General features: G+C 51.1%; 6 protein-coding genes across 6 annotated transcripts; 3 read left to right on the top strand and 3 right to left on the bottom strand.

Annotated features, from left to right (window-relative positions):
• Positions 1-896: 896 nt before the first annotated feature.
• Positions 897-2,624, bottom strand: B0T23DRAFT_163570 (uncharacterized protein). Its single transcript, XM_062832766.1, has 3 exons — positions 1,823-2,624; positions 1,450-1,760; positions 897-1,352 (listed from the first exon to the last, which is right to left on the bottom strand). Exons 1-3 carry the CDS (start codon positions 2,342-2,344, stop codon positions 1,052-1,054), a joined length of 1,134 nt encoding a protein of 377 aa, XP_062691697.1. The 5' UTR covers positions 2,345-2,624; the 3' UTR covers positions 897-1,051.
• Positions 2,625-3,156: 532 nt separating this feature from the next.
• B0T23DRAFT_163552 (uncharacterized protein) lies at positions 3,157-3,933 on the top strand. Its single transcript, XM_062832765.1, has one exon. The coding sequence runs from the start codon at positions 3,518-3,520 to the stop codon at positions 3,839-3,841; it is 324 nt and encodes a 107-aa protein (XP_062691696.1). The 5' UTR covers positions 3,157-3,517; the 3' UTR covers positions 3,842-3,933.
• A 3,840-nt stretch (positions 3,934-7,773) lies between these two features.
• Positions 7,774-8,245, top strand: B0T23DRAFT_396657 (uncharacterized protein; the record flags this gene model as incomplete). The annotated part of the gene is made up of 2 exons (XM_062838259.1): positions 7,774-8,104; positions 8,136-8,245. 2 exons carry the CDS (start codon positions 7,774-7,776, stop codon positions 8,243-8,245), a joined length of 441 nt encoding a protein of 146 aa, XP_062691695.1.
• A 799-nt stretch (positions 8,246-9,044) lies between these two features.
• On the bottom strand, positions 9,045-9,352 carry B0T23DRAFT_381911 (uncharacterized protein). The gene has a single exon (XM_062837292.1). It carries the CDS (start codon positions 9,283-9,285, stop codon positions 9,088-9,090), a length of 198 nt encoding a protein of 65 aa, XP_062691694.1. The 5' UTR covers positions 9,286-9,352; the 3' UTR covers positions 9,045-9,087.
• A 1,063-nt stretch (positions 9,353-10,415) lies between these two features.
• Positions 10,416-11,349, bottom strand: B0T23DRAFT_443484 (uncharacterized protein; the record flags this gene model as incomplete). Its single annotated transcript, XM_062840863.1, has 4 exons — positions 10,416-10,801; positions 10,916-10,917; positions 11,025-11,091; positions 11,283-11,349. 4 exons carry the CDS (start codon positions 11,347-11,349, stop codon positions 10,416-10,418), a joined length of 522 nt encoding a protein of 173 aa, XP_062691693.1.
• Positions 11,350-13,061: 1,712 nt separating this feature from the next.
• On the top strand, positions 13,062-14,924 carry B0T23DRAFT_413246 (uncharacterized protein; the record flags this gene model as incomplete). The annotated part of the gene is made up of 2 exons (XM_062839510.1): positions 13,062-14,018; positions 14,100-14,924. 2 exons carry the CDS (start codon positions 13,062-13,064, stop codon positions 14,796-14,798), a joined length of 1,656 nt encoding a protein of 551 aa, XP_062691692.1. The 3' UTR covers positions 14,799-14,924.
• Positions 14,925-16,751: the final 1,827 nt, after the last annotated feature.

Genomic DNA, 16,751 nt, shown 5'->3' with positions numbered 1-16,751 from the left:
AGTGATACCAAGGGAGAGAGAGAGTGTGTGGGACCGTGGGGGCTTCTTGTTTACCAGTCCCTAGCAGTATCTGCGGAGTATGTATGTGAATGCCTTCAAATCACAAAATGTGTGCTGCCTTTGGGGGGCGCGGTCCTCCCCTCCCCTGACCCAGCTAGGGTAGCTGGCAGGTTGGGTAGCTTCGATAGACCTGGTTATGTTAACGTTACCTCTAAACCGTCCGTTTCTTATTTTTCTTATTTCTACCCTGGAAACCCTGACAGTGGCAGTGACACGGACATCCTCCTACAGTAGAATCCCCAGAAACTGCATGTAATATCAAGCACTATGGAGAACACTCAGAGGTTATGAGATAAGTGAAGTATATGCAAGGAAGGAGCTGAGTCATGGTAGAAACAGGTGTTCATGGACCCGCTCAGGTATGCACCTAGAGGTCATACCATGGTAAACTATGAGATATATGCAATTTCTGATGTATGCAGTTGCAGGGGTTTGCACTGGTGTATGGTGATGCTTTCCCCTGCTTGCCGTCTGTGCCCTATCATCATCTTCCCCGATGGTCTTCGGGGTTGAAGTTGGGGGCTTGGTGGGGGTTCTTTTTCGTCCTTTATCAAAATTGGTCCGGACGGCAATGACGTCTCCGTAATTTGACCGTGGGGTCCGGTCAACATCTGGGGCACCAGAAGGGTTGCATTCGACATCCTTGCCTTTCTTCATCTCGTCGACTTGACGATGGAGCATCTTCGGCAAACTTAGCCCAAAGGAGACTTTTCAAGCTGGTCATGGTATGACCAGGCGTGGAGTTGAAGGAATTTTGCAGTTGAGGCTAAAGTTATAGTCTGGTGGATATAGCGTAGCAGTCGACAAGGACGATCCCCTAATAAAAGACTCCAAAGTCACCTTTTTCGTGCTAAGACAAAGATGGAACGTTTACCGTTGTTACACGAGTTTTTGGCGGAAATAGCATGGGAGAGAGACGTGATGAAGAGAAAATGCTACCGTGATGAAGTGTGCTGAGATGAAGCAGCTGCAGATTCATCAGAAGGACCGGCTACGGTAACCATTCGTCTTCAGTCTCTTCCTCCTCATAGCTCTCCTCATCTTCGGAGTCGGGCAATTCTGGGCCCTTGTCGTCCTTCTTAACTTGATCAGAATTGCCGCGTCCGGCTCTTCTCTTTCTTGGCTCTGGATGTCGACGAAGAACGTTTTGACGCTGCAGGCTTGCCTCCACAGATTTCACTCGTCGCTTCAGAGCTGTAAACTCAGCTCGCGATGGTACTCCAGGCAGGGAGCTGCCTTCGTCGATTTCGGGGTAGAGATCGCCTCCAGATAGGAGTGTTTCCACTGTAGCGCTTGTATAAATAGGCTATGTCAATCGCTTGTACTAAACAGATCCGGATGAGGGCAACGTAGGAAGGGATGCGCCACAGTTGTGGCCGGCGAGCTTACGAGGGTATCATTCCCATTTTGACAAGCTGTCGAAGATTGCGACATGCGGCACATATTGTTCTCAAAGCTTTCAACGCCCTCTCAGCCGCAACCGTTGCCCTAGGCTCTGCCTTCCAAGCCTTCCAAGCTTGGACGACCAAATCAGGAGAAGACTCGCAACGTTTCCCATACTTGCGACAACCGACGCATGCCCACCGTCCATGTCTGATAATAGCAGGGTGATGACATACACTGTCACCCTTACCACGCAAAGTCACCTTGGTGACACATAGGAAGCAAGGTGGGTCGCGGACAGGGCCCTTGAGTTCGGCCTGTAACCAGGTAAGTTAGCGGCGATGCGGTTGAATAATGCAAGTCGCCATAACAGACTTACACCATCTTCGTCGTCATCAATATCAGCGTCCTCTGTTGGCGCAGGTGAGAGACTCTCGCTTGACGTGCGTCTCTTGACTTCGGAAGCAGCAGCAACAGAAGCCGAACTGTTGTGAACAGCTGCGTGTGCAGTGGAAGGACTCCCATGATGAACTTCCTCCTTGTATGAACCTTCACCACCATTCACCACAGCAGGTGTATTGATATGGGAATTTGACGGAGATGGATGTGATGAAGTGCTCCGGCCGTCAGGCACGGCGATGGGAGCTGGTAAAGGGCCTGTAACGGGCAACTCGGGAATATCATCTTGACCCTCATTGTCCTCCGCTTTAAGAGATGGGGAGGGAGAAGAAGAAAAAGAAGAAGAAGAGGCGATTTCTAAGACGACAACACCACGAGGCTCTTCCTTGATCGTGGGCGCCGTATTCACGACCACTGGCCCTGAAGAAACACAAAGTACTGGAGTCCCCTCATCATCAGACGACAGCCAGGGGTTTTGTTCAGCCACATCAACCCAAGGCATGATAGAAGGCCACGTTGGTGTTGTCTCTCGTAATGATTGACATTTCCGGCGACGACGACTCCAAGTTCACATTGCGCAGACCTTGAGTAGAGGTACAGGTCGGTAGGATTCGTGACATGACGTTGACACGACGTTGCTAGTGGATTGAGGCTTCCATGGTGAGGGGAACATTTTGGGGGAGCTGCACGTCAGCTTAGAAGCGTAGGTGGTGTAGAAGCAGGTGCTAATGCACCCTTACACTAACAATATGTAACAACACATCTGGTGACGTCGACGCGACTGGGTAGCATTCGACTTTCTAAGCATCACCAAATTGAGAGAGAGAGAAAAAAAAAAAAAAAAAAAAAAAAAAAAAATCCATCTTCTACCATACACATTCATCTCATTGTTTTCAACGGCTCTGATGGTTGACCGACCGACAACGACCACTCTAACCGGGTCACGAGCCTAAAGCCACCAAGTCGTGGATCTGGATGAAACCGAACAAAAGACGAGAAATAATGACTTCCAGACACGGAACTTCCCTACAGGTACAACACTAGTGTACAACAGTTAAGCGAGCGCAGGGTACCATACTGCGCAACAATAAGTCCGACGGGAGTCCGTTCACAGTCATATCACACGCGGGGTAAAACATCTTCACCACACCTCTTAGTGACCCCTGGGCCTCCGATCCACTCAGGTTCATCATCCTCCCTCCAGTCTCCAGACTCTCATCCCGCCTGCGCTTTGGTAATGGATGATCAGGGGGATCAAACGGGTATCTCCACGGCAATTTCCGTTCTGTCGCGAAAGGTTTCGCAAGGGCACAAGGCTGGCTGAATTGGAGGGGCCATCTGATGATGGTTTTCGGGAGCTTTGACAGTAAGCACAGACGAGCAATCAAAAGACGGGAATAGCCGGGTTCAGAGAACCTCCCTCATCCAATGACGAATTTTACAGTAGAGCAGCGACAAGTCTGACAGACATCCCGGACACCAAAGGGGTCGTCGGGCGGGTCCGCTGATAATCTGATGTGAATGTGATCGCCAAGTCGATAACATAGAAGAGACCGCATCCGATGACAGCGGAAAGAGGCTTGCCTGATGCCTCACAGTTGCAGCTGTATGAGACAAACGGGAATCAGACGACGACGACGACGACAACGATGGACGGCCATACCAAAAAGGCAAGATGACGGCCCGTGACAAACGGCAACCAACAGTCTTCCACGGGACGGAAACGAAATTCTGTCAGTCTCTCACTCTCGGCGTGCAGCATGGCTTGCTGCTTGTTTCTGTTCCGGCGGCCGACATCTCTTGCGATCGCTCTTTGTTCAAGGGAGAACTCCATGATCCATTCCAATATCAATTTATCCATCTAGCAATGGGGAATGGAGTTAAGAGGTTCTGGAGATATTGTCACTTGTTGACTGGTAGGCAAGTTCCGTTTCTAGCGCACAGTCATCACATGGGTGTTTGTTCATTCATGCTTATGATAGATTTCGGATGGATTTGAACTCACGGCATATTTTTAATTGATCGCTGTGATCGCGATTCATCGTGACTAGTGGCGTGACAGGAAGAAGGGTTGGAGGTCAGGAGGCTCAGCTTCCCTAAGCTCCGGTGTCCCGGGCGGGTGAAGGACCCGATGTCGATGTCCTGCTGCTGGTCACTCACCGTCACTCTCCGGAGTCCGGACGTCACCTCACCTGTACACTAAACAAAGTGACGAAAAAAAAAAGACAACTGGGGTCATCACAAAACTGCGGGGTGCCATGCCACAGGATCGACAAACATCCTCGGCCAGGTCTAAACCCAACGAGGAAAGATTCGAGAAACCTGCTAGAATCCCGGAATCCGAGGAAATTGGGAATTCTTCGACAAACACTGGCACAGCGAGTAGATCTCCCCCGCCTTGCCTCGCCTCCTCTTGTTTATCACCGACACTGCCGCATCACCAAATGCGTTCCGCAAGGAAACGAAATCGAGTGACGAAATGGGGAACAATCAATGCGGGAAAGATGGGATGGAAGGCGACAAGAAGAGCGACAAGGCCTTCCATGCATTGATGCCATCCATGCGTTGATGTGTGATGCCAAGTCCGTGTGCAATCATATGTCATCCGATGTTTAATCCGTGGGAACTTCCGTGATCCATCATCTCATGTTCAAATAAGATGGGGAAGACTAAGTAATGACAGCAAAACAAACGCTGATCATTGGCAAAGATGCCGTGGCAGACGCAATCACCTTCACACTTCAGCTGCCGTCTTTTGAGCCTCAAATCCCAACAGCACAACAATTCTGTGACGCTGAAGTAAGCAACATACTTAGAGGTACGTCCCCTAGGTTGTATTCGGGCAAGAGTTTCTCACTTCATCCCCGAACCGCCGCCAGGCAGCGACATGGGGGGCGAGCATATCATGTAAGTAAGTACCTCCGGCCATTTTTACCGTCGCTCAACTCGCTTGCTCCTTGAGGTAAGTGCGACAAAGTAACAAGCGCCTTGCCGCACGCAGGTAGTCCGTCAAACATGGAACAAGGCGTCGTCGTCGTCGTCGTGACCCGATCTCGGAGTTTAGAATTTAGAAGAATTGATGATGATTGATAAGTAGGACAGTCGGAACAATCACTGGACTTCTTTTCTTATTCTTCCGTCTGACGATGGTCCGGGAATTATTTCCCCGCATGTATTTCCATTTTCATGCATATTGAGCTCTGATAACATAAGCGGGCAAATCCTGACATCCTTCCAACACTTCATTGAACATGGGTCGGAGTTCGGATGGCGTGGCATTGTTGTAGCGTGTTATTGACAGGTGGGTAGCGTAGCGTGCCCCTCCGTGGTAGGGCATTACTACGCATTTCAGATCTCATTCATCTGGTCCATCAACAAATTGCGTGTCTGCCTCGTGGCAGAGCATCATTGACTTCGATTCGGATATGCAGTTGGCAGCAGGCTGTCAGCCCAGGGCACATTTGTCTTCGTACATTCTTCCGTTGCGTCGAGCTCGGTGTATTGATGCAATGGATCATGCCGATGGGCACGGTGATAAATGCAAACAATTCCAGGTAGAGGGGTCCGTGGACGGATAGAACCGGAACACACCTCTTACCTACCGTGTTTGTGATCTACTGCATAGTATGTAGACTGATGACGGTAGGTGAAGGATTGAGGCTGACTCCTCCAGACAAAAGAAATCACAACAGCAAAAAAAAAAACAAAATCACCCGTTCAACACTTCCATATTGCTTCCATCTCGTACGATTCTTACCTATGTGTATCTACCGGTCACCTCAACAAACCTTGCTGCAGTGCTATGGTGCATGTATGTATGGATATGCCTGCACCGCTGCGGTGACACACTGTCCCCCTCAGGAGTGTATCACAGTGATACATGCAGTAACACGACTTACACTGCAGACAGACAGAGACAAGCAACCACAACCCTACCTACACTACCTAGGTAGATGGGGGCGTGACACCAGGGTGTGCTGCTGTGTGTTGTGTGCATTTTGTTGTCCCACGTAAATGACTGGTGATTGTTGCTCGCTTGAATGTGCAATATGTGTGTGTGTGCGCCGTCTACGTTTGTGCAACGAGTGACAAATGCTTCTTTTTTGCTTCAAGCGTTGTTGCGGATCTCCCGCTGTGTAACCCCCCCTCCCTCTCTCTCTAACTATTGCCCGCCTCCCCCCTCCTCCTTTTCTCCTGGATGTTGGATGGATGGGTGGATGGATGTATCCGATGATGACACGACGGCAACACGGGAAGGAGGGAAAACGTAAGATGCCGCCCTGGTGGAAGTTCTAGAAGACTGTCGGTTGCCGTTGATGGCGTGGCATCCATGGTAATTGGTTGCTTTTTTTCTCTGGGTACCTATGTTGTACGAGTTGGAAAAGATTGGAAAAAGGCAGGGCAGTTTCGACGTCGGTTCGAAGGATTCTTTTTGCCTTGCCCCGCATTATATGTGATGTGTCGTTACATTAATGGATTCTATAGTGGTTGGTTGTATACTGTAGTAAAAAAGTGCCGGGTGGGTGGAAAAGGCGAAAAAAAAAGTGTTACAGCATAAGGTGTAGGCTGTGTTAAGTGTCCGGTTGTTAGTGTATACCTAGGTGGCGTAGGCGAAATGATAACAGTTAGGCAAGTTTCTTGATCGCTAAACATGACCATTAACAAGCAGACCGGGATGAGCCTGGGCAGAGACAATGAATGAAATGAATCTCGCAAGGCGACCGTAATAAAGGCGAGGTCATACTGATACAGAGAGAGTCATGCTCACTGGATCCTGGATCCTGGACCTAGAACTGCAGAAACAGATTTTATCTCTCTCACCACCTACCGTATCTCACCACGATGATGATCCAGCCCTGATCCTGTCCCATTGGCATTGACGTTACACGACATCCAGACATTCTAGTGTAGTCCGAAGTCTCCCAACCATTTTGTTTCTCTTCCATTCATCTCGATTAAATATGTGTGCATGATCTTAGCACAAACTTGTCTTGTCAATCCGCCCGTATGTAAATGTCTTGATATGGCGGCGCTTACACCGGCAGGCCGGACAGCGGTCGGGCTTCGGGAGTCCGGCCTTATTTTTTTGTTTTTCTTTTGACGTTAACGTAAGACGTAAAATTCGCCTCCTCCTAATTTCTCAGTCTTTGCCAACATCGTATCATGCACAAAGACAAATCTGAGCTAGGCATATGAAAAAGTTTTCTTCGGCTATAAGCGCCAACAACGGAGAAAACTAAAGAAAACTCTGTTGGTGTTGACGATTTCCTTGACAGAATGTGGCTTGATTTTCTTCTGGCCTCCTCGGACGTAGCGAGGCTTCAGCTCCGTCCAGCGGAAGATAGCCAGTCTCGTGAGCGCTTGGCGCAGCTGAACCGTTTTTCTAGAAGGGTAACCTTTGTAGCGCTGCTACACTACATATCGTATAGTGCCATGCCATGGCCTGCTATTTAGGCGAAATCGCGAAGCCTGCCGCCGCGGCTCGCATCAGGAGTGATGACTGTGATCGGAGAATTTTCTTCCTTTGTTGCTTTTTCTCTTCTTGGTATTGTTTGCTTTAACTTTCGCTAGCCTAGGATGAAAATTTTCCTCTGGACGCTCGCTCTTTCCTGGCCTTCAACCATGTTGGCGATCGGTGGTCGGTTACATCCGGCTATGCTACCCCTTTACCAAGAGCTGCTAAACTGAATTTTGCTAGCGTAGAGACACATACCAAAATGGAGTGAAGGACTTGTCTCGTTTTTGTTGTATGCTCCGTTCTCAATGTGGAATTGATCCCATTCTCAACTCGTGTAATTGCAACGTTGTCAAGTCCACCATGGAATTGCTCTATGTTTTTAAATAATAGGTAGTGAAAACAGGCAAAATGTAACTAAGCAGTTACCTCTAGTTCATGCGAGTTTCACCAAGGCTGTGATTATGTGATTAGAAATGTACATAATAGAGCACCAAAGAGGGCACAAACACAACTTTGGCGATGTACACACTACATACCTCTCGGCTGACGGCCGACGGCTCAGTGGAGTGGGAATGCAGAAAAAGGCTACGGATGGGTTGATTGCCTCTTTCATAGTGTACAAGGCTGCCCGAAGACCAAGGACCGCCGCGCCGGCTGCGGTGCCGTGTCGTAAGATGTTCGACTTCTATTGGAGGCCAGATGTGGGAAAGAAAGGGAGCCAAGCTGGCCAAGTACCGACGCCGGCGGGAGCGCGCGGTTACCACAGGGTAGCAAACTTTATTCTATCCCCCGACCTGCCGTACGGTACGAATATTGTACAGCGTCTATCTTATAGTGGATGGTCAACAACAACAACAACGGCAAGGGCAAGGCATACAAAAATGGAGAGACTTCAGTTCGAGCAGCAGGCTCCAAACTCTCGGTGAGAACCGGCCGCTTTGTTGAGGCTTGTCAGGTTTCGTCTGGCTGGGCAAGGCTGGGCTGAATAGCCGGTATCCGATATCTGACCAAATGATTTGACAGAATGTGTGAGTGAGATGAGGTGCCAGCTTCCGCTCTTTCCACATTGCCGCCGCGCGCGTAAAACCCCCCAAGCAACAGGGTTTGTGCCAAGTCGCACCGCATGGATTCAATGCCATGATAAGCCTTGCGAAAAGCGACGACGACGACAAGCCCATGAGCCGTCAGCCGAGGACATGATTCGTGTTATCGACCCATGGCCGTGGAGTTCGGTCCCTTGTTCGAGGAGGAGGAGGAGAAGAAGAGCAGCAAAGCGTGACGAAACCAACTCTCGTCTGATGTTTGGTCCATGTGGCCCATGGAATGATGGAACTTCAAGGGAGGGATGTGCGTTGTGGAGAAAAGGGTTTTGGCGACCGCCTGGCCTAGCGCCAAAAAAGATTGAAGGTCAGAGGTATCATGAGGTTTCAAATGTTGGCATGCGGTGCAAGAATGTTGGCTTTTCCCTAGTCGAAGCCATGGAGCGATCATCGTTCCCGCGACAGAGACGCACTGGGTAAAACCCTGAGGTTTCGGCCACTTCGGGCACGAGTTTATCAGGGTTATGTGTGCAGTACTAGTCAGCGCAGTGTCTCCTTCTCAATCTACTTGTAGCTTGTGAAAATTGATCGTCGCACACGGGCCACCATTCGCTTTTACCATTGGTCACTCAATACGTCTCGACGGTGAGTTTCCTGAACAACATCGACTTTTGACTTTTAGCGGTAACGAAACACGAGAATACAGTCGTCTTTACACTAGTTAAATCATCTTTGTCGGCAACCAGGTCAATAGTACGGAACCATAACCGAGAATCGCACCATCTTGATATTATATCGGCCTCGAGCCGATGGATGGATGGGGTGTATCGGGCTGATGTTAAAGTCCGTTATGGAGGTGTCAAGACGAGCCAAGTCGAGGCTGAGGCACCACACAGTGGAGCCGTTTGGGGGATGGCGAGGGGATGGAGACGTAAGACCGGGCATCGGAGATAGGGTTATCGCAGCCAAATGGAACAAGGGCGACCAGACCAGAAGCCGCCTCGAGTTGGGAATGGCGTCTTTTGTTTGTTGAAATTGCAGTTTATGAGAGTTGGTACTGTTGTAGTGTATTCGCTGCTCGGACGCGGGGAATTATCCTCGCCAACCTCATGCGACACGAGGCAGCACACAATCGGAGTTGTGACCCCTAGACTAGTAGTTTCCATACATACTCACAACCTGAGGTACATATGCGCATCGCATATCGAATTTGTGTTACACCATCAAGTCAAGTGGTACAGCGGTGGCTGGCGAATGGGGAGACGGACACAGACGAGGCAACAAGCGTGGCAAGTGGTACATATTTGGTAGCGACCTGACTCCGATGTTTCCAAAGTGCTTCCAAGGGCCTTCCATCCTACTTTGCGTAACCATGCCGCGCCCATTTGTGGTGTTTTCTGGGTTGCCGTGGCTGCGTTGTATCCAAGGGAACAGGCCGTGGCCAGTTGGAGGGGAGCAGACATCACGGCCTTTTTACTTACCCTGCAGCATCCGGAACACGGCTTGACGGGTGGGGACAGGTGGGTGACGAAGATGGTCTTGGAGGGTCTTGGCGTCGCTTGGCTCTGGTTGGCGCCTCTTGGAGATTGACAGAACAAAAAAAAGGGAGCGACGGTCAGAACACTGCGGTGAGTGCAAGAGCGACAGTAGTGCCAGTGTCAAGCCAATCCAATCAGGTTCAGTCTCGCTGTAAGTGGGGTGAGTCCGAGGACTCCACCGACAACCCAGTGGATTTATAGTGGAGTTTGTCCGTCAAGGTTTCCCCTCTGGTTGGTCCGATGTCGTCTGCTTCTTCAGAGATCATCCCAAAAGGAGAAGGCTTCTAGAAGGCTTCTAGGTCGCAATCCATCCGACCCACCCTTGCCTCGGTTCACCCTCAGAACCTCGACGGTGAGGTGTGTCTTCCCCCAGTCTCACCAGTCTCGCCAATCCAATGCTCTTGATGCCAGTCCCCGCTCCACTAGATTGACTTCAGTTTCGATACGACGCTGGCTAACGATTAGTCAGAGTGACAAGACCGACAAACGGCTGCCTCGTGGTCAGCAAGTTGGGGAGTTTGTTGGTCAAAAAAAGGGTCAATCAGTCAAGCGAATAACTAAAAAAAAATGGGGAATTGCGTGACGGCCGAAGACGGGGTAGGCGGTGGAGATGGAGGCAGAGGAGGAGCCGTCCTTATCAGTGACCTGCTCCACGCCCGACGAGGACCCCAGACCCAGACGATGGATTCTGCAATCACTCAATTCAGATGTCTCCATGTCCTGGAGACTTGTTGACTGTTCCAAAGGTCGGTCGCCCACCATGACGCCCACTGACGCCTCTTGCACCCGCAACCCTTCGAGCCGCTTCATCCAACCACTCTGACTGGCCAAGTCCCTTGACGGGAGGTGGCAGGGCTTTGCAGGGTTTTTGCAGGGGGTTGCAGACTGGCAAGGGCGTGGTCCAAGGGTGGCCGAAGGATGGACTTTGGACGCGCAGGGAATGGTGCGAGAAGCTGGGCAGATGTTCGCCCAAGCAGCAAAGTGCAGCGAATTGCATGTTGTCACGGCCCCTGTTCGTCTCGTCGTGCCGCACCCACATCTCCAAGAACAAGGTGCTGCTGGTCACTCGCTTGCTGGGGACCGTGGGAGCATGGCCTCTTGGGAGGCTCCTCCCATTCCCTTCTTGTGCGGTTCCGTGTCGCTCACTGCAACAAGGCTCCAAGAGGGAAGAAAAGAGGCAGGCAGGCACCCTGGAAGGCGGCACACCCATGATCTGGCAGATTCATGAACAGTCTTGTCCCTTTCATTCACTCAGCAATCTTATTGCACCTGAACTTGCTCAGCCGGATCTGCACATCTTGCTTGATGCAATCTCGGATTTAGTAGAAGACTGAAGGGAAAGAGCACTTGTTTTCTTTGTTGAGCCAGCAGTCCATCTCGTACACTACTCCACTTTCCGTGCACTGGCCACTGTCCTGCAAACAGACAGAAGAAGGAAGGGAAGGGGAACCGCCCGACGCCGAACGGTCATCCCGCCCGCCGCCTCGCACCAAAGCGCTGGGACCTGGCTGGCACTGGAGGGGAGTGGGTGGCTTTCACTGACTCCACTGGCATTCCTGGGACCGCCGCTTCTCGGGGTGGCCCTTCTTTGTTGTGAGAGAGGGAACCTTGCTTGCTAGGTCAGTGGGAAGCGAGCGCCTAGCGCCCCGTTTTTGCCATCGCGGGAACTTTTGGGTCCTGGTCCTGCTGCTGCGCGGCTTCCAGCTTCCATTCTTCTGGGACCACCACCCACCAACACGAGACTCGGGTCGTCATTCGTCCTTTGACCAACCACGGTTCCTGGCCGACCTTTCGTCGGTTTCCCTTTTTGTACAGACCACATCCCACCCTCCTTTTTGGATTTGATTTTAAAAAACCGTCGTCAATCCTTTCGCGCGCAACGTCCTTACCGGCGAACCGAAACCTTGGCTCTTGTCTTGTCGACTTGTCACTTTCTGTCTCGCAAAGCCGCATCATCGTCAACACCCACCGTCTCAGTCACTTACACTGGATCGACTCCACCCACCAAACAGCAATCCGAGTCGTCACCTGCATTCCATATCCGTCGCCCTTCTGTCTTCTCTTCTGCAACAATCTGCACCTGCAACTGCACCTTGCTTCTGCTGCGACTGCTGCATAACTGCCTGCTGCTGCTGTCCACTAGCAACAACCTGACCACAGCTAACACCACCACAACACAACACAACACAACATCAACAACGACAACGACAACAACAGCAACACCTTCCTTTTGTCGCCGTCCCCCATCATTCTCGCACTCATTTATTACTACTTAGTTGTTCGATTCGATCCACCACCGTCTTTCGATAATCGCCCAGGCTTTTTTCCGATTCCCATCAATTCTAGACGTCATTTGGAACTCAGTTGGATTTCAGTTCATTTACTACTTGCCAACCATCAACTGTGTGGGAGGATCAAATCAATTGGACGAACGAACTTCATCGACGACATTGAGCACCACCGCGCCGACTTCGCAACTACGACGCATCACCACGACCGTCAACCGACAGGGATAGGGATATTCATCGGTTTATTGAGCGTCTGCTGTGTTGCCTAGCATCTCGTGTTGTTGGCTTAGACATACAGACGTGCAAGTCAGACAGGTTTACGATCCTGCTGCCTCCGCACTCAACAGCCACCGCTTAAACCCAGTCGCAGATTAATCGGCTTACGATCTGGTCCGGTACCCGGCTGCCTGCAGCTTCTACGTGACTTCTAGCCCACGCCTTGTCTCCCAGAACGAGTCGACGACGGACTTGGAGACCTGCCGCTTCCCGATCAGTCCTGCCGCAAATTGGTTTACTAGGCCGGCAACGGAGCCAAGAGGTTACGTGCATTGTACGGGTGTCGGGCAACCGCACACTCCCAAAACAGTGCCCTTCTGCCGCTCCCTTCCCTGCGCCTAGGCAAACGGCCTGTATATAACGGTCTGCTTCGGTCGCCAAGTCACCTCCGACCGAATGGAGTGAGGACGCTTCCCGATATCTGGTCCTTTTCTGGCTGCACGCGAGCCTTCATCTGCTCTGCAAGTCCAACCATCCACACTTCGCCTTATCGATTGTCGGGCGCTCCGTGTTGGGAAGGATGCCACCGGCGCGGCTACGAACTTTGAGCCTCAGCCCATCGCGCAGGAAATCAGCGCGATTCTCTTCCGACTCCGACCACTCCGACACCGATTCCACCATGGCCCAATCCAGACCTTCTTCCATGGCGATACCGCCACCCTCACTGCGAGACATTCTGTCCAACACCGCGCCCCCACCATATACTTTTGGCGCCTTCCTTGCCTTCCTGTCTCACAACCACTGTCTCGAGACGCTCGAGTTCACCCTTGGTGCTGACCAGTATCGCAAGGCGTATAACGACATCATGCTCGGGAGATGCCGTCCTACGCCTGATGGTCTCCACCAGCTGCGATCTATGTGGGAGAAGCTCATGAATGCTTATATCCGGCCCAACAGCAGCCACGAAGTCAACCTTCCGGCTCACGTCCGCGACCGGCTAGTGCAGCTCTCTTGCGCTGAGCAACCGCCGTGCCCCTCGGAGCTTGACCAGGCTGTGGCTTACACCTATGATCTCATGGAAGGTTCGATACTCGGACCCTTCTTGGAATCACTAGCGCCTACCCCTTCGCCTTCGCCTGCGCCTACTCAGCCTACTTCTTCTCACTCAACAACACACTCACACTCACACTCACACTCACATTCTCACTCCCACTCTCACTCTCTCTCCCATTCCCGCTCGTACTGGAAGGACTTGGTCCACGATCCCAGACGTACACATGGTGGAGCCTCACCTCCTCCTCAGCATGATGGCCAGCAGTCGAACCGATCATCAAAGGCCAGCGGTCTTCTTCCTCTGCACACTTTCGGGTGGCAGAGCGAGACCTCCAGCCGATCGGCTTCCTCATCAACCGTGGCCGACTCACCTATCGACGGCTTTACTGATGACAGCAGTTCCGGTTATCCTTCTGGAAACGAGCCCATGACGCCGCCCACCACACCGCCTAGCGCAGACTGGACCTTTGGCACCTCCCCCAGCGGTATCTCTAGGGCCATGCACGCCAGCGGCTGGAAGAAGATGGGCGCAAAGCTGGGTTTGGGAAAGAAGAGCCGTAGCAAGCGCTCCCAGACCACTAGTGTCCCTTCTACAGGGTATGGGTACGAAATTGGTTTGCCTGATGCCAGACAGAGCGCCAGCAACCCCTTATAGGGATTACAGGTCATGCCAGCTCTTGATGGAGCCCGCTCTTCCCCCCGCCTCCATCCTACCACCTCGGCCGAGTCCATCAATTCGGATTACTCGATGGAGGATGTAGCAGATGTCAAGTTGGAACCACCTATTCTGGTCCAATGGGAAGAGTCCACCCCCGGTCAGCATATTCCGTCGCCAATGGCCGGTAATAACAACGCAGTTCAAGATGCTGGCCGCGAGGGTAGGCTTCACAAGGATGGCATGGCCGCAAAAGGCTATACGCCATATATCAGAACGACGCCTGAAGGTGTCGCAAGGCGATTTACTCGCCCCAGAGTTAGAAGGGCCATTTCGAGCAACCCCGCAGTCACCGTTGACAAGTCGGCTACCAACAACAAGCCCGCTGTTAGCAGCCCGCTCCGCACTGTCTCGGCCTCAAACCTACGCTCCAAGTTCCTCGCTGTTGATCACTCTCAGGATCAGTATCTCAAGCCTCCCACTGTGGATCCATATGGCTGGGAAGCTGCCTACAGCGGCGAGAAGCTGGAAGCTGATGATGAGCAGACCTGCCTGGAGAACTTTGGATTCGACGAAGCTACTCTTGTCAAGCTGACCTACCGCAGTGCTGGCGGAGAGCGTCGTAATCTATTCCACCGCATGTTCGCCCATGCTCCGAGGGCAGAGGGTGGTGCCACGGCAACCACCACTCTTGCGCTCAAGGCCTAAAAAGCGCCTCTCGCTTCAAAATTCAATTTCCTACTTGTCTGTTTTTGGTCTGTGCTTTTCAACAATATACCCCTCTATCGTTTGGTCTTTTTTCGTTTTCTCTTTTTTTTTTTTTTTTTCCTAGCGTCTTTACTACATACAATAGACTTGGTGTGTGGAGGAACTTTGCTCACGCAAAGGATTTCGGAAATGAAAGCACATTCATGGGAGACGCCGCAAACGGGATGACGATGAACATGACTTATACACTTCAACATACGTCAACGGCTTTTTTACTGTTTTCTTGTTTTACAAACTTTTTGTACCCTTTACTATAGCACAAATGGTTAATAGGGGAAATAAGGGGTGTTAAAGGGGAGCAAGGCAAAGCATTTTCGGCGGCGGGATGGATCGGATTCGGATCGGATCGGTGGTCATTCATGGTGGCCGGCGGGTTATCAGGCGCGCACGCGGTTTTAGGCAGGCGGCTTCATTATCATACATAACTTTCGCTCATGTCCTTATGTCCTATCTTTTGAAGGTGTAACTGTACTCTTATGTTGCGAAAGAAAGGTGGGAGGCTTAAACCGGTGGGCGGTTGGTTGGTTGGCAGGCAAACCAGGAGGATAGGCGTTTGTTTTTCACAGGGGTAGCCATTCATACAATGGCTGGATACAATTGAACAAGAATAATTGAGCATCAAGATTCAAGTTACATGTTTACACTACCTCACTTCATCGTCCTCAAGTGTTTTTGACTGTCGTGATTGTGTCTTTTGGCGACAAGGACTTGTTACCATGGATGGAAAGTTTTGATGGACACTTGCAGAGACGAAGCAACATAAATGTTCTCATTCATTCACTGGCGTACGTTCAGGGTATGGACAAGTATTTAAATTCAAACAACACCGGCATGTTGCTTCAGCCATGCACGTTCCCTTTCCACGTTCTTCTAACTCTCGCCAACCACTGCTCCCGCACACGGTCATCAATATCAACAATCAAGGTCATCAATCAAGGAGCCCAGACACGTCCCATACCATACAGTCCCAGCATCGTCATGGGACCCAAGTAAGTAAGTAAGTAAGCAAGCAAGCAAGCAGGACATCTCAAAGTGACACACCATCCATCACCCCTCGGATCCGGCAAATATCCGTTTGGCACACACGTGTGTGTCCCGGTTGGGTCTGGTTCAGGGCTCGCTCGGGTACTGCTCCTCATTGACCTGACCTGAAAGCAAACTGTTCCCCAAATCTTATGTCATTGACTGCTCTGCTCCATATCGGAACAAAAAAAAGACAAACAAACATTTGCTCTCTCATCGGCGGCACTATACATATATATGTAAAAAATCAGCATCGTCCCGTGTTGGCGGTTCCCGTGCAAGGGTCGGTCGGGCGAGACAAAGTCGGGTACGGTTTCCTTTGTGTTACTCCTATTTTTTTTATTTATTTTTTTTCGTTTTTCTTTTTTTCGGTTTGTTCGCGGTTTCGGTCGGAAAACATTGCACGGGCAGGAGGAAAATCGAGACTGGAGACTGTGGACTACAGCTGGAGCAAGACAGAGAAGAAGAAGAAGAAGACGAAGACGAAGAAGCATGTCGAATCGAGACATGGGGGCGCACTGCAGCATCTGCATAATCACACATTGATATTTAGCAAAATTTGAAACCGCGTACTCCCAGCCCGGTTCAGGACTGCCCTGCCCTGCCTGGCTGGGGAAGGAGAACCAACCACGTTAACAGACATGGTATGAATGTTGAGGAAAAGAGGCATTGTGATTACTAGAGGTACCTTACCTACCTTACCTTACTTATTTAGGTAGGTAGGTACCTTTAGATAACGAAAGAAACGGGGTTGGAATCTGAGATAGACCTATGCATCCCGTCCGGAAGAGAAGGGAAGTACCTAGAGGTCATAATGGCTGCTGTTACCTACCTACCTACATACCTACCTACGTAATGGTAACTCGTAAC

Source organism: Neurospora hispaniola, assembly GCF_033458365.1.
Source record: "Neurospora hispaniola strain FGSC 10403 chromosome Unknown B0T23scaffold_5, whole genome shotgun sequence".
Lineage (NCBI taxonomy): Eukaryota > Fungi > Ascomycota > Sordariomycetes > Sordariales > Sordariaceae > Neurospora > Neurospora hispaniola.
Note: the sequence above shows the minus strand (reverse complement) of the source record. Positions and strands in the feature narration are given on the sequence as shown.